This window comes from Nannobrachium achirus (assembly GCF_963921795.1).
Source record: "Nannobrachium achirus genome assembly, chromosome: 22".
NCBI lineage: Eukaryota > Metazoa > Chordata > Actinopteri > Myctophiformes > Myctophidae > Nannobrachium > Nannobrachium achirus.
This window is the reverse complement of record NC_137829.1, coordinates 1,854,822-1,872,321: the sequence shown is the minus strand read 5'-3', so window position 1 is coordinate 1,872,321 and position 17,500 is coordinate 1,854,822. Positions and strand designations below refer to the sequence as shown.

At 41.8% G+C, this 17,500-nt stretch overlaps 1 protein-coding gene across 1 annotated transcript in view; it reads right to left on the bottom strand.

Moving 5' to 3' along the window:
• LOC308308144 (low-density lipoprotein receptor-related protein 1B-like) overlaps positions 1-17,500 on the bottom strand; it is a gene marked incomplete at both ends in the record, with an annotated part of 592,679 nt that overhangs the window by 13,197 nt on the left and 561,982 nt on the right. Inside the window, 3 exon segments of the mRNA XM_080753509.1 lie at positions 5,245-5,324; positions 9,226-9,339; positions 12,262-12,278. Coding sequence (XP_080609635.1) covers positions 5,245-5,324; positions 9,226-9,339; positions 12,262-12,278 — 211 coding nt within the window.

Genomic DNA, 17,500 nt, shown 5'->3' with positions numbered 1-17,500 from the left:
ACCGCGGTCGCGTCCGCGTCTTTCGGCCGTTTTTCGTACCTTCAGACCCCCGCGTCTGCCTCCACCTCGCTGAGATCTATCTTTGGAGGGGTCCCTTGTTCCTGTGCGTTCAGTAATTCCAGAGATACACTCCTTCACCCTGCCTGGTAGGCGAAATTACCTAGAGACTGGATGGTACAAACCGGCGACAACAAAATGGCGACCCCACTTCAAGATGCGATGTGATTGGCCGGCAGTTGTATAACCCTCGCTGTGATTGGCCGGTAGTGTGATGACGCAATTTTGGCGCGAGATCCGGTCCACGGCAAGGATCTCAGTTTACATATAGAGAAGGCTTTACAGGCTGAAATTCACGGCGCGGATCTTCTAAAACTTTTGTGTTTTAATAGTTAGGAGAATTTTAAGATTTGTTTTATAAAAAAAGTTACATAGTACAACTTTAAATGGGGTAGGCACTATAAGCTGCGGCTTCTGCCTATACCTTTTCGGACCAGCATGTGATATATCGTAAATAACTGTACTGTAATGATTGTATGAACTGGTACCGAAATAAATTAACCTAAACCTAAACCTAAAACATGCAACCAAATTACGCACGGTGCAGCCGTGCGCGCACAGGCACACGCACGCACGCACACACACACACACACACACACACACACACACACACACACACACACACACACACACACACACACACACACACACACACACACACACACACACACACACACACACACACACACACGCAGTGGCGGATTTAGGCGGAGGCTTTGGGGACTTAAGCAATAAGCACCACTATTTTCCGGACTAGCACCAGTAGTTTTCGGGGCTAGCAAAATCGGGAGAGAGACGGTCAGACGGAGAAAAGTGTGATACCAAGTGCAGTACTACTCCTAAACAACGGCAGTTCTCTCTCTCTCTCTGTTTCTCGATGTCTCTCTCTCTCTCTCTCACCCTCATCATTCTCTCTCCCAGTCCCATGCACGTTTGGTTGCACAAAAACACACGGGTTAAGCTACACTTTTTCCTGTTGATAATAACCTGCGTGAAATAAGCTGCAATGGGAGGTAAGCGGGAGACACTTTATTGTGAAAGTAAGACAGGAAACGATAGTTGTTGCTGGGTTGGCCCTAGTTGTCGGTTTGTTATGTTGTCGCTCTGTGAGCTGCATTGGGTTGGAATAGCCTACTAGCGCGCAGTTTAAGTTATACATCATGAATGGACAGCCAAAACAAGTTGTATTATCAGAACAGTTTAGCCTACACATTAATTTGCGAACGGGGGCGTTGGGGGGAGAGAGAAGATAGCAGTCCATTAACCCATGGACCATGGGAATTATGGAAGGCACGCAGGACAACTAACAACCCATATATAACAAACATACACTCGATTGAAGTTCTTTATGAGGAGATGTTATGGAAACTGTAAAAGATCACCACCAAAGCCTTTACAACTTTCCCAAAGAGATGCATGGATTGGACGCACTATCGTGACCACTCGACCATACAGTGAGTAGTCTATAATTGATTAATTTCTGGACAGATGAATATCAACCTATGAAACATTTGCGCAGACCTCACTTTCAGACTATTTCTCATTATTCTGTACCTGTGTTGTTGGCCTCGATGCAACAGAAACAACTTGTTATGAAACCATGCAGTATGCGTGCAAACACACAGCCTGAGCCTGCGCAATTATTAGTCCAATATAATTAATTCCCTTATGCAAGATGAAGCTGTATGTTTACAGCCTACTACTCCTTTACATTCAATTTGTTCAGTCCCAACTATACAACAGGACTTAAACTGTTGTTTTTTTGCTTAACCTAAGGGGTGGTTGGGGACTGGGAGACTGCTGGTGAATAGGGCAAAATGACTGCAAAACTTTAAAAATAAATTAATAAAACTGCGGTCGCGCGCGCGCTGACGCTCCCTGTAGCACCCCCTGCTGCTCAGGGCTAGAACCGCGCCTGCACACACGACAACATTATTCTGTTGATACAGGCTTTGAACTGAGGGATAGAGAGATAGGCTAGAGAAGAGGGTCCTAACACGTTCTTTGTTCATAGTGTGCAAGTGCAACCACGCTTGCACACTATCAGACTCAGAGGGGAGACCTTGAAATGTAAACATTTGAGAAACGCTGCTTATAAATTAAGCATTGTTTCTCAAACCTTTACATTTCTAGTTACAGTATAAGTTATAACCTTGCTCAGCTGACCTGTTCAGCAATAGTGAGGCTACTGGTACTCACGCCGTGATGATATGATGATCATTGTAACGTTTCCTCAGAGCTAGCGCTGGTGTACCCGCTGTCCACCGGCATTATTAACGTCTTGCTTGCTTGTGCATCGCTGCCTATCTCTGTGGCATATTTGAATTGATACAAAAAGTGTTGAATGTGCGTGACTGCAGCCATCTCTTACTACACAGCAGCCATAACACCTGTCTTCTCTTCCTGTTGTCCTTCAAAGTGTCCCCCTTTACCTCCCAATGTGCAAAATGTTACCCGGGTTAATATTAACAGGAAATAGGTGTAAACAGAGGCAGCGAGATAGAGAAAGGGGGCCCAATTGCGAGGCAGGGGGACTCCGACAGACGGTCAGTCGGATTGATGGTCATTTGGACTGAGACTGACCAGCAGTTGGAGGCTGACGGCCCCATGGAGTCCCGGGCCCCATGGAGTCCCGGGCCCCATGGAGTCCCGGGCCCCATGGAGTCCCGGGCCCCATGGAGTCCCGGGCCCGCAAGCAGCCGCTTACCCAGTCTGAGTTCTTCAGCAGTATAATGTATGCCTCAAATACAAAATTGTTCAAATTAAGATTTGTGTGTCTGGTTGAAGCAATGGGTTAAAGTCCTACTATTTGTCATGTACAATGCTGTATATGCGAGATTTGTTTTACGCATCGGACCCATCTCTTGGAGCCGTGCCGCGCGCAGGAATCAGTAGTTAGGGGTTCAGTGTCTTGCTCAAGGGCACTTCGACACGTGGCCAGGACCATCAATTAGAAACTGGAACCTTCGGAATTCCAAGACGACCACTCTACCTCCTGATCCACTGCCACCAAAAAGATTGGACTTGCATGTAGAGGGGCCTCGATAGAGTGCACCTCCAAAACCACTGACGAAAACAAAAGAAAAATAAAAAGTTTTATCGAACTCTGTTTACACCCTGCATGTCCCGGCCGCTGACGCAGTCCTGGGTAGGCAGGACTTATCTACAATATGTGTACTTGAAAGACAGGGGACATAAAGTAAGGACGTTTCTGACTACTGCAGTGCTTTTGAAAAGAAAAAGAACAATACACAGTACAGTAGTCTTGTGCCTTCATCAAAGGCATGGTGCTTTTTTCTGGCATTTCTGGGGATTCGACTGGATGACGCTCTAACGAAGCACCACATTACTGTAATGCAATTTCTTGCAATTCGCTTTGCGCAGTCATGCTCACAAGTGTCAAGGGACTGTAATACAGTTACTCTGTACAGGGCTGGCATGTGGGTAAAACCTTGAGAGCTTTAAAAAGTAAAGATTTCACGAACCCATTGGCTCTTCATTTTGCAGAAGCCAAACATGGCATTTCAAGTAGGCCTATATTGGTATTGAATAGGTCAAAACTACTACTACTGCATTTTGGATCCCTGCATTAGACACTGTTAATAAGGGCCTAAATGAAGCCCTCGATATCAGAACGTTCCCGTAATGATTGCACAGGTGTATCATTTCAGCCCAGCCCTGATTGGCGGCTAGTGTGAGGTGTAAGGAGTGCAAACGCAATTTAAGATTTTACCGCACTTGGCCACCATATACACTGTTTAATATCAGACAGTAATGCAGGGACTACATTTTCCATGATCCTTCGGGAGATGCAGTCATCTGGTTATCTGGCTTTCCCTTCAGACCAATGCTAGAGAATGTATCTAGGATCCTACTCCCAGTTCATCCAAATCGAGACACTATCTAGGATCTAGGATCCTACTCCCAGTTCATCCAAATCGAGACGCTTTTTTCAACGGACCATGATCCATGACTAAAGAACGGATCATCGCGGTCAAATTTTTTCTTTACAGAGCGAAAGAAGACATGATTGTTGGATTACAAACAGCGTGTACACACATCACCTCGTGGTCACGCCTGTGACTTCGGTGGGTCCTTCAAAATGAGATAAAATCATTAAAATCGCTGGTGGTTTTGCATTTCTGAATTATAAAAACTACCTGGCAAAAAAAGTGTTAAGTACTGTACTTAAGATTTTTAGGTATTTGTACTTTACTTGAGGATTTCCAATTTCCAATACTTTTACGCCATTACTTTTACTCCACTGCATATATTTGAAAATGTAGTTACTAGTTACTTTGCAGGTATAAATTATAATATTCCAAAACGTACATTAACTTAAGCCCCATTTTGTGAGCTTGTAGATCTGCTGTTTTCAAACATGTTGTACTTTTACTTTTGGTACTTTGTAAGACTTGTAAGTAGATTCTGATGCCAACACTTTCATACTTTTACTCAAGAACATTTTGAAGACCGGACGTTTAATTGTAACAGAGTATTTCCATATTGCAGTATTGACACTTTTACTTTTTCCACCACTGGTTCTGAGGAAGACCTTGCGTCGAAACATTACTCTACAAATAAAGCCGCGAACAGGGAGCTTTTTGAAAAGTTACAAGTGTGTGGACCTCTGCTGTTCTTTAAAAGTCTAGAGTTCAGGCCGCTGCGCGGCCCTCACCGCCATGTTGCGGCAGTGTGGTGTGTGTAATGGCCAAATATGTTTTTTTTTGAGAAAAAAATAGTTTTTTGAGAAAAAATAGTTTTTTGAGAAAAAAAAGGTTTTTTGAGAAAAAAAGTTTTTTGAGAAAAAAAAAGTTTTTTGAGAAAAAAAGTTTGAGAAAAAAAGTTTGAGAAAAAAAGTTTTTGAGAAAAAAAAAGTTTTTTGAGAAAAAAATGTTTGAGAAAAAAAAATTTGAGAAAAAAAATTTTTTTGAGAAAAAAACATTTTTGAGAAAAAAAATTTTTTTGAAAAAAAAGAAAATTGGGAAAAAAAAAGTTTTGAAAAAAAAAATGGTGATGCGATGACGTGGTGTATACGGATGTTACTGCGATTGAGGTGAAAGAGAAAAGTGGAAAGTTGTGAGCTAACTATTAGCTATTTTTGTGTGTGTGTGTGTGTGTGTGTGTGTGTGTGTGTGTGTGTGTGTGTCTCTTAGAGGAATGTATAAGATGGTATGGTAAACTCACCTCCGCTGGTGTTGTCAGACCTGCTGCTCTTGTTGGGGGCGGGCCTCTCACACTGCGTTCCCGCCCAGTTGACGGAACACCTGCAGGGGGGAGGGGTCAAAAGAAAAGAGTGACTCTCAGCGCTTCTATCCTAGCGTACAAGGCTACAGGGACGTCACAAAGTACGCTCATACTTTTTCATGTGAAAAAGATGTTTCATCTGCTATTTTTTTTTAAATCGTTTTTAAAAAAAAGTCTTTGAAGGTTTCTGACCCTAACCCTATGTTTCTATGTCAGTGGTGCTCAAACCTTTTCAAAATTATATGTATTTGGCCACGGACCCCCATCTGAAAATATTTAGTTCCAGGGACCAACCCCAGAAGCAAAATTTGAGTTACAAATGTTCGCTTAAAAAAGTATTATATTATATTCAAAGACTTGCACACATTTTCACGACTTCTCTAAAATAGCTAATCTACAAGGCCGCGCTGTGAGCTTGTAGATCTGCTATTTTTCAATAGCTAAAGTATAAAATAATTCCAGGCCCCGCCCCTCCACCTTGGGTTGTTCCTGGTTCTGAGGTGTAGGTGTGGGTGGGACCAGAGCCATGCCTTCCATGTAAAATTCCTTTTCTACTGTGATTCGTTGAGCACTGTCCAATCATAACCCGCCTGTACTGTAAGTACATAACAGGTGACGCTTGGAAATCAGACTCAAAGGGAAAAATAAATAAAAATAAAACGTTGAACGAGCACCTCCATCTGGACTCAGGCTAAGCATGCGACACGAGTTCTGGGATTCAGAGGTACGTGTCACTCTTTAAAGTCTTTTGATCTTAACACAAAATACACTATTTCACACTTTTCAGTGGGAAGGGAAAGCAGCCACCTCATAGAGGGTCCATAGAAAAGTCGTGGAAATTAACATGTCAGGCTATTTAGTAAAAATAGATACATGAACAAACTGAGACAGAATGCAAAACAAGACATCATGTCATTTTGTGTTGGGATGGGGGTCCCATAGGGGTCCGACGGTGGTGGAGTGATACTGTACAGTATGAGCCCCTGTTAGACCAGTGGTTCTCAAACTTTTCAGGCCTTGAGACCCAAAAAATAATCACATTTGAACTGGGGACCCCCCAAAATAATCATATTTGAACTGGGGACCCCCCAAAACAATCGTATTTGAACTGGGGACCCCCCAAAATAATCATATTTGAACTGGGGACCCCCCAAAACAATCGTATTTGAACTGGGGACCCCCCAAAATAATCATATTTGAACTGGGGACCCCCCACCCTGACAAGCACTTGGAATTGTAGGAGTTGAGGTATTACATTTTTGTTTAGTTTGACTTGATTCCACAGATAAATATTGTGACAACATTTCACAATATTTCACAATATCTTTCACAACGTTTTCCTCTTATATCATTTGACAATATGACCAATGTTTGACCAGTTTTTATACTCTAGTTTGCCGATTACCATTGGTGCAGTAATGATCTTTTCCTTTTATTTTTTCTGTCTTTCTTTTTTAGGGATTAAAAAGGTTTTAAAAGTAAAACAAATTTCACTTCACTGTCATCTGATGGATGAGCCCCCCCCCCCAAAAAAAAAATCATGTGGGGACCCCGACCCACAGGTTGAGAACCACTGTGTTAGAGAAGGTGCATGAGATCCAATTTCCACATGATTGACGCAGATGAGGGTCCGTAAAGCATGAGTGATCTGAGGGGGGGGGGGGGGGGGGGGGTGGGGGAACGACGGAGATGATGATAGGGACAGAAATTATTCTAAATTACATGCACTCGAAGAATCGGGCGAACATCAAAGGCGTCATAAATAAGAATGCAGACCCCATGCATATGGCAAATTAATCACACCCTCTTAGAACTAAATGTCACAGCGAGAGAGAGAGCGCCGGCGTGAATTTTAATAAGGGTGTTGGTCGGTTGGAGGGAGAGAGCTGAGAGTTCATCTCTTTGATTGTACGAAAATCCACAAGAAAACATTTAATTCTCTCCGTCTCTGGTCTTAATGTAGATTAATTAATCTTCTTCTAATCTTAATATATAAAATATATCGACATTATTACAGTATGACCCCCCCCCCCCCCCCCCCCCCCCCCCACGAAACAACAACAAATAAACATCATTGATTAGACGTTAAATTAAGTCATCTTATTTTTAAACGGGAATGAAACCCTATAGGCTGATTGTGTTGTTTGTTTCCGGTTCAGGTTAAAAAATGACAGCGGATTAAAAAGCAGTAAGCTTCAGGCAGGCAACTAATAATATGCTTATTGGATTGGGTGTGTTACATTTAAGTGTGCGCCAATGTGCAAGCATCGACAGTATTGTCAATACACATCAGATCTATCACACCCGTTATTCATCTGATTATATCGGACTGCGGTTGTATTGCTTACATCACAGTGTACTTTAAGGTCAGCCTTATTTAGTCTTGGAGGGGTTTTTTTCCCAGATTTTTCCTACAACAAAACTCGATGTAGGAGCTCAGAATGTGTCACTATCAGTATATGCATGTTTTGTCCTACGTACCTCTGTCACCAACCTTTAAAGGAGTAGGTCACCCCCCAAAATGACTTTTTTTCTATTGATTACTCATGCCATGGAGACTTGAGTTCAATAATATCGTTTTGTATTTTTCGCATTCCCATTGATTCCGGATGGGGACCCAAATGCATTCGGGTCCTCATCCGGAATCAATGGGGGTAAATTTATTGTAATGAAATTATTGTCTTAGGAATGCGACTAAACCCCAAAAATATCATTGAACTCAAGTCTCCATGGCGTGAGTAATCAATAGGAAAAAAGTCATTTTGGGGATGAACTACTCCTTTAAGGTGTGCAACAGCCTTTTAAAAAAAAAAAAAAAAAAAAAAAAGCATGCAGTTAAAAACTCATTTACTGCCCCAACCCGAGAATCCAGAGAAAAGACCATTGGGTCCATGCCGCTTCGCCCAAGAAACCCCAGAATTGAATTCGATTTCATTCATAAAAAAAAAATCGGATCGCCGCTCTGGGGTTACTAAGTAACCTAGAGTAGAGGTAGTGCTTGCGTTCTGGTGCTGGTGGGAGGTGATGTTGGGTGGTGGTGGTGGGTGCTGAATGTTATGGGTGGCAGTGAGTGGGGCAGCAGTAGTAGACAGAGCTACAGTATAGTGAAGGCGAGCAGTGGTGGACACAGCAGCGAAGTACATATAGTTGTTGTGGGGCGGAAACCTTGTCCAAAACCGTTCGTTTTCACCATTTAAAAAAAAAAACATTAAATAGTGAAAAAACTGTTCTATACTGTACTGTTTATTGTTGTTTTTGATAGAGCTACCTTCGTTCAACTTTGACCCCTCTGTCAAATGGTACTATTACATGTTTTGTGTCCAGTATCAATGCGCCGCCGCGGCGTACACCCCAGAACAAAACTAGTGCTATATGGTACAAATATGTCAACGATATAAATTACGCTAGGTTTGTGGATTCATCTATTTTCAATAAGTGGCCCCCAGGCCCCGCCCCAATCACCGGAACTGCTTTATTTTCATCAGAAACTGAAACCAATCAATAAATACCTTTGCAACCACTATATTAATAGCAAGTATGTCCTACAGCTTAATGTCCAAAAATCTGAACGAGCCCTTGTTCAGATTTCAAACACTCCAGTTCTTTAACTCAAGTACAAAGCTTTCACTTGCAGTCGAGCAATATGGTAACAGGTGGTGCTGAGTACTTTGTCCACCACTGGAGGCATGGCACATGACGGAGGGGGGGGTGGGGGTGGGGGGGGGGGGGGTAGGACCTCACATTGAACTGGTGCTGAAATGGAGCCGGAGGATGATGAAGCAGTGTGGGCGAACGGGCTCTGGATGCAGCAGCCGGGCAGAGGCGAGAGAGAAAGAGAGAGACAGATAGAGATAGAGAGAGAGAGAGAGAGAGAGAGAGAGAGAGAGAGAGAGAGAGAGAGAGAGAGAGAGAGGGACCTACTTGCAGCGTGGTTTGTTAAGGGCTGTGATTGTGCACATCCCCTCGTTCTGACAGAAGTAATCGCACGGGTTGGCCAGCTCGTCACAGCGCTGGTTCTTGAACCCTGACGTGCAGCTGCAACACATTAGTGTCGATGGAGTTACAGAGGCCTGATCCAGACTTTTGGTTTGTGTCAGCGCATCAGAAACAGAAGCAGGTCGGTCTGTTTCCTGATGCGTGACACGATGCGCGACCAACTATATGAATCATGGTCAACACTAATGTCCAGAGAAGAAGCTATGCGTTGATGTTTCAACACATCGTCCAGTCCCATCACGTCAAACAAACGCGTGAATTCTTGGATGGATGGATGGATGGATTGTTTGATTGATTGATTGATTGATTGATTGATTGATTGATTGATTGAATACTTTATTAGCAGTTTGCATAGGAAAAGCACAGAACAGTACAGTTACAAGGTCTGCTAACAGGATTTAAAGGAGTAGTTCACCCCCAAAATGTCCTTTTTTCTATTGATTACTCACGCCATGGAGACTTGAGTTCAATAATATTTTTTGTTTTTGACGCATTCCTAAGATAAAAAAAATGTATTACAATGAATGCACATTTACTGTAATCAAATGATTGTCCTAGGAATGCGACAAAAACAAAAGAATATTATTGAAATCAAGTCTCCATGGCATGAGTAATCAATAGAACAAAAGTCATTTTGGGGGGTGAATTACTCCTTTAAACCCAAGAAAGCACTATGGCGTGTTTACATTGGAGTCCTTTTGTCAGACACATCACGAGAAGTCAGATGTTTGACATGTTGACTGGGGGGAAGGGGGGGAGAGGGGGGGCATGAGCTATGATTCCGTCACGAACTCCAACGGCGCAGAGTCAATTAAAGCGGACTTAGTGGTGCTCTGCACTCGCTGACTCGCTCGGTGCTGCCTCCTCTCGTGGCTCAAGTCTTTTAGCACGTCGCCTACATATTTTATAATGTTATACTTTCTAAAATGTTTTTAGATAGTAGAAATAGACCAAATAGGACACAACAGAGAGTAGATCTGCTTGTAGTCATCAGCTTGTAGATCTGCTTTTTCCACTATATATATATATATATATATATATATATATATATATATATATATATATATATATATTAGGGCTGGGACTTTAACTGATTAATTGCGATGAATTAATTACAGAAAAATTACGTGATTAAAAAAAATAACACATTTTAACCGCACTTAGTTTTTGCACTACAGAACCTTCAGTTTCGGGCATTCCGATCATAGCGATGCACCAACCAAGAAGAGACAACAAACACAAAGGGAGAAGTAGCCGATCAGAGCGCTTTGCTTGGCCCAGTGGATGCGAAATTTAGATTTAAAAAACTCACTCATTGATTCACTCATACAACAAAATGCGTTTTACTTGAAAATGCTTCTCGGGTCAAATATTAATATGCGATTAAAATGCTATAAATTGTGATTTTTTAATCGCATCCCAGCCCTAATATATATTATATATATATATATATATATATATATATATATATATATATATATATAATTTAAAATTATTATTATAATGGTGACCGGTATAAACGTTGAGGTTATTTAGGCTGTCTGTTTAGGGTACTTGAACGGTGAGTACGATCGCAGGCTGGAACTGGGCCTCTGGGAGGATCTCCCGTCAACATTAGTAAGCAAATCACATTCCTACTGTACGAGATCCTACACAAGCCTGGTGAATACGGAACATCTCAAATGGAAACTCTTATCTGTCTTATGTGTCCCACAAGACATCTGCTAGAGACGGATTTAAGTACTTTCACCTCAGTTGCGATATATATCCTTTGATAAATAAGGCATGTGATTATAATGAGACAACCCATTGCGATGATTTTGTGTTCCATGAATTCCCAAAAGAGGACATAATCTTGATGTTTGGTGTTTTTTTGAATGAATTCCCGGGAGTTTTGGAGCATGGCAGAAAGGAAAAAGAATTATTAAATATGCATGGGGTATCAAAAATGTACACATGTTTTGAAATATGTCGTAATAAAATATGCATTGTACATACAGGAGGGCATCGCGGATGTATTTGAGGTCGAAAGATGCATTCAAATTACGGAGCAGCAAAAACAAAAAAGAAAGAAACCTGGGTTATTAGAACCGCCGTTCCGTAATGCAGTGCGACTGGACCAGGGTTTCTCAAAGTGGGTGCAGTAAGTCCAGGGTTGCCACAGAATACTTTAATAATATTTGGAATTTATCAATATCACATCAGTTTAAGCGCTTAGTAACACTGGTCTTTTTCGGCCTACAGCACAACAAGGCCTATATTTTCGTCCAGGACTTACCCCTTATCCCTAATGGAGGGCTTTCTTCTACCATTTTTAAATATTTCAAACAGCCGATATACATCGACACGTCGTGAGCTTGAAGTTCAGCTATTTGAAACATTCGATAGCCTATAGTAAAAAATTGCAAAATATTATATATATATATTTATACATTTATATATATTTATGCGGGGCTTTTAAGCCGTGACATCATTTTGTAGGCAGAGGAGAACTCTGCCCCCAGAGCATTTTCTGTCCCTCGCTATTTCAACAGATCCGAGACAAAGATAACGACTAAAGTATAATTCTAACACTTTCCTTTCAACAAAGAGAAGAAAAATGTTTAAATAGTAAAAAGATTCACGGAAACTGGGGGCAGAAATTCTCCTCTGCCTACAAACGGATGTCATACTTAACAGCCCCATATGTCGGTGTCTGCCCGTGTTGCTGACGTTGCCAGCATTTCTGGCAACGTCGTCATTAACAGTCATTGAGGGACCAGCATTCCTGGTGATGCCAGTGGTGATGCCCGTGGTGAGTGCACCTCATGGCGCGCTCTGCTGGCGCACAAGTAGGCCATACATGGCCTACTTGTGCACAATGGCATACTTATGCACAAGGCGCAAGTTGTCACCTCGACAGAGTGCAGTTCTAGTTTCAATCTGTCATAATGGAAACTATTACATATACACTACCTGTACCTCGAGACATACTTTCTCTTAGGAGGGAAAGATTTACACATATTTGACTACTTTAAAGTAACAATGCAATTCTGGTGTGGCGTGATTGAAAAAAGTTTGAGAACGTCTGGACTAGCAGTAACTAGGGTTGTTGATATGGAACTTGGAACAGGGGTGTCGCACCAAATTCTGGGCCCTGGGTACAGGGATTCACTGTGGGCCCCCCATGAACGTTCTTCATACAGGGGAGGGGGTTTATTTTGTGCTTTGACTATATACAAGGTCACAGCGTGGCACCGAGTGCCGCGCTGCGAGCTTGTAGATCTGCTATTTTTGAAAAATCCTAAAAATGTGTGCAAGTCTGTTTCTATGTCAGTGGTGCTCAAACTCTTTTATGTGAAGGAACCCCAAAATCATCACACTGTCAGAGCGGGTGTGTGGACTTTCCCGTCTGCTATGCAATACCATCGGCTACCAAACTTTTTTTTTTTTTTTTTTCACGCACCATCATATCTCTGAGAGGGGGTCCATTTGGAACTCCCTCAAGTAACACAGAGGTTCTCTGGACCACACTTTGAGAACAACAAGATGCATGCAATACTGTATGTACAGTATGGTTGAATTTGTGTCTACCAAACATTTGAATTGAGTACATGAGACGAAAAACAGTCTAAGTCCATATTTTTAAAATTTTAATATAGATTTTCTTTTCTTTAGCGGACTGTAAACCACAAACTATACGTTTTTAATCTGTTAAATTCGTTATGCATTCCCCCCTCATTTCGTTGAATTAGATTGTTTTACTTAACTAATGTATATTAGGAATTATAAGATACTTGTGGAAAGTGGAAAAACAGTATATCTCCAACAGTTTTTGGAACAACAGTATACGTCCGTACAAGCAATATTCAGCAGACAAAGGGAACAGATAACATTAAAACTGACAATTGAACAAAATGAGGGGGGAGTACATTAACAATTTAACAGTTAAAAAATGACTAGTTTGTGGTTTACAGTCTGGTAAATCAAAAGATATCTATATTAAAAAAAATAAAAATAAATACAAATTGACTTGGACTGTTATTCGTCTCAGGTACTCAATTAATACCAAAATGATATAGATTAAAAAAAGTAATTGTTAAAGGGAACCCTATACTGGGAACCCCGCACTCATCTCTCAAGTGATGCAGAGGAAATGGTGCCACACAGCTGTGCCCCCGTGTTCCACAGACGCTGAGTGAATAATGGTGATTTAAAAATACGTGCAAACATTCGTTCACGCTGCTGCGCCGATTACACGAAGGCTGCCGAGCCCTGTGGGCGTTCGTTCTGTTGGTCAGTTGGTTCTCAAAGTGATGGGGGTCCGTGGAGGGGGGTTCCCCATGTGAAATTATTTAATAAACACAAACCTTCTCTTGTGAGGGGAGAGGGGGGTCCCTGAGAGGGGGTCCCTGGCAGAAAATTCAAACACATGAAAAAGTGTGGGTCTAACGATACAACCGCATTGACAAAAATCTAAGTATATCATTAGGTAAACAGCAACATATCATATCTTTTGACTTTGTCGTATTGTATCGTTTTGTAATGCAAATAAAGATTGTATGGATACTAAGTACTTGCATTGTATTGAGAGATTTAAGAAGAAAAGGGGTTTATTGACTTTCCATTCCATAGTATACTTGGGGCCATATATCGTGATACGTATTGCGTATCGCTGTTAAAATGTATCGTTACAATTTTTTTTTTTCAGTATCTATTTACTGTGGTGTGACACTGATGACTTCTGAATGTCTCTTGGACCTTTTTTTTGGCCATTTATCTGCAAAACTTACATTTCAATGAGGACAGCTCAGGACTGGAGGCAGGGTGTCACAAAGGGGGGGACTGAGTTACTAGGCCCCAAGACGGGGGGTCCGTGGCCAAATACATATCATTTTGGGGGTCCTTCACATGAAAAAGTTTGAGCACCCACTGACATAGAAACATGGGTTTTTCAAAAAAACGTGCACACATTTCACAATTTTTCAAAAGTAGCAGATCTACACGCTGTGAGCTTGTATATCTGCTATTTTTCAATAGTTAAAGCACAAAATGTGAGTGAATCCTGTGAGCTTGTATATCTGCTATTTTTCAATAGTTAAAGCACAGAATGTGAGTGAATCCTTGTACCCCGGGCCCAGAATTTGGTGTGACACCCCTGCTGGAGGGGTCTTTTTGGCTGGTCTTGATGAAACATCCATTTACTGCGGGATAAGGTCAAACATTATGGTTTCTTGACACTGACGTATCCATCATCTCCCATAATCTCTCGTGTGCCTCACAGCCAATGAATAAACCACATTACCAAGATCTGTTAACCTCAAGGAACACACAGAGATGGGATCATTTGCATAGAAATTGATTCTATCCCTTTGGAAATGTGTGAGTCATACCCAACCACAAATTTCATTTTAACTACAGTGGACAATGGGGAAGTTAAAAAATAAAAATAAATAAAAAAAGATGGAGAGAGGGAGAGAGAGAGAGGGAGAGAGAGAGAGAGAGAGAGAGAGAGAGAGAGAGAGAGAGAGAGAGAGAGAGACACACAGACATAGAGAGTGAACAGAGAGAGAGAGAGAGAGAGAGACTTAGAGAATGAACAGAGACAGAGAGAGAGAGAGAGAGAGAGAGAGACAGAGACAGAGACATAGAGAATGAACAGAGAGAGAGAGAGAGAGAGAGAGAGAGAGAGAGAGAGAGAGAGAGAGAGAGAGAGACAGAGACAGAGACATAGAGAATGAACAGAGAGAGAGAGAGAGAGAGAGAGAGAGAGAGACATAGAGAATGAACAGATGGATTCTCTATAATGGTATGCCTGATTACTAGGGGTGTAACGATACATTTTAATAGCGATTCATTCAATACATATCACGATACATGGTTGACGATACGATACATGGACGATATTGGTTCATTCATGGCGATACGATACGATTCGATTCAATGATTTAAAATCGATATAGTAACTATTTAGCAAAGAAATTAAATCTGTGTGAAAGGTGTGGATAGTGCAGGTTTTTAAGGGAAACATGGGGTGCGTTCGGAAACCCGCACCGAGTGTGTGCTCGGTGTAGTGAGTGCAGTGGGCGTGACTTTGGAGAGTGCGTTCAGTGTGGCTTATTTACGAACGACCAGTTTTAACAGGGAGCTGTGTGCTTTTTCACTCTGAACTCTGAAGGCAAACTTTCTGAAAAGCAGCAGTTGCTAGTATGCTAACGTAACATTGACATTGAAAGGAGATGTAATTCATAGCATTGGCATACCTGCTGTTAGTTTACACGTTAATGTGTGTGTGAAACTATCAAGGCCAAACGACCAATTAAGCTGCAAATGCTGCATTTTGCGGTAATTTCCTCCATTGTTCACAGCTGAGAAGCGTTCGAGACATGGCTATGAAAACCAACCAATCAGAACACCGAACCACCGCACCACACCGCCTAACCCCATCTTCTGAGTAGGGTTGGTGAGTGCGTGCACTCAACACACCAGTGCGCCGCGCACTGGATTTCCGAACGACAACGCACCAAGTGCACCGAATAAACGAACGACAACATGGCACACCAGTGCGTTGAGTGCGCATTTCCGAACGCGCCCATGGATTATTATGGATATAAATAAGTAAACACAGTGATTATCTGCCAAATACATGGACATTGTATATTGACAAACCTGCACCTTGACATGAACCCAGAGATTACATACATTTATCGATAGACCAGTGTAGCAATATGGAAAGGAAAAGTAATTAAACCCCTCCTTTTATTTTTTTCTTCTTAAAAAAGCTAAATACAACGCACAAGTAGGTAGTATCGATACAATCGATTCTTTGCACTGCCGATTCGATACGATACAAAATAAAACGATACGATTCGATTTTAGCTGTTTTCATTTCGATCTACTTCGATTCTTTAAGTTAAAAACGATATTTCGATACAGTTACTATATCGTTACACCCCTACTGATTACCAAGTGGTGGGACACTGACAGTAACAGCACGTTTACTTGAGTATGTACTTAAGTGCATTTACTTGAGTACTGCACTTAAGTACATAAAAATGTACTTTGTAATTTGTACTTTTGAACACTCAAGTATTTTTTCAAAGCATGTGTACTTTTGAATACTTAAGTTTGTTTGTTTTTAAAAAAAGTACAACTTTGACAGAGCAACTTTCACTTAGTGGTGTAATATTATTAATAATGTTTGACCAGTAGTTAAACCTCTAGTCTTAGAAAAGACTCGAGTTACAACTGGTCAAAAACAATCAACCGGCTATGTGGGGCGTCTATGACTGGTCATTGCATGTGTTCCTATGGGCTGTCAGCAGGGAGTGTTGGGCGGGAGGAGTAGGACGAAGGCTCTACGTCCTCCTGGTGAGGGCTCCTCACTGGCAGGTGAGTCAGTAGGATACAACGGCAGTGACAACACAGAAATGTGTGTGGGGAGGAATCAATTGGTATAACGACTAAATTGGGGCGAAAAAGGGGTAAAAATAATTGTCTAAAAACCATCTGGGACTCAAATTATTAAAAAAAAATCGATTCGGTTCGGCCGTGCACCATTCTAAATCGAAGCAGCAACGTGACATAATCAATTAAAGCCTAAATATAAAAGCTATAATATATAATTTTAATATAATTATAATACTTTATATTATATTATATGTAACATAATTCTACAATTAATATGTTCTGACTGCTTGCATTGACTGCTGAAGACTTTGCCATGTTTGCCCCCCTTGTGCCGCTATGCAAAAGGCGCTCGAGGATCCGGTTATCCCGCTTTAAAAATGTATTCATAATCTACCCCATGCGGAGTCTGTTTTCTTTTTTTTACCTTGCCATCGAGAACCTAGGCGAGAAAGCCCCCCCTCTCCCCCCCACAGTCACCCACCCCCCCTCCTTCCCCCCCAGTTCCACAGCCCGTGTTTTATCTTCTTAAAAACCTGGCGGCAGCAGCAGCACAGTTGAAGTGTGTCTCAGTCTTATGAAGACATGCGTTGTCTCAGTCTTATGAAGACATGCGTCCCGGCGGCATTAAGCCCCCACCTACAGTACACCCCCACCTCCTCCACTAACCCCCCCATCCACACACACACACCTCCCACTGTGATGTGACCTCGCAAACGTTCCCTCGACTTTAAGAAGTTCCCCCTCCCAAGAGGAAGCCATGTGACACCCTTCAAGTTTACTATGAAAAACGGTCACGCAGCTTGTCTGTGTG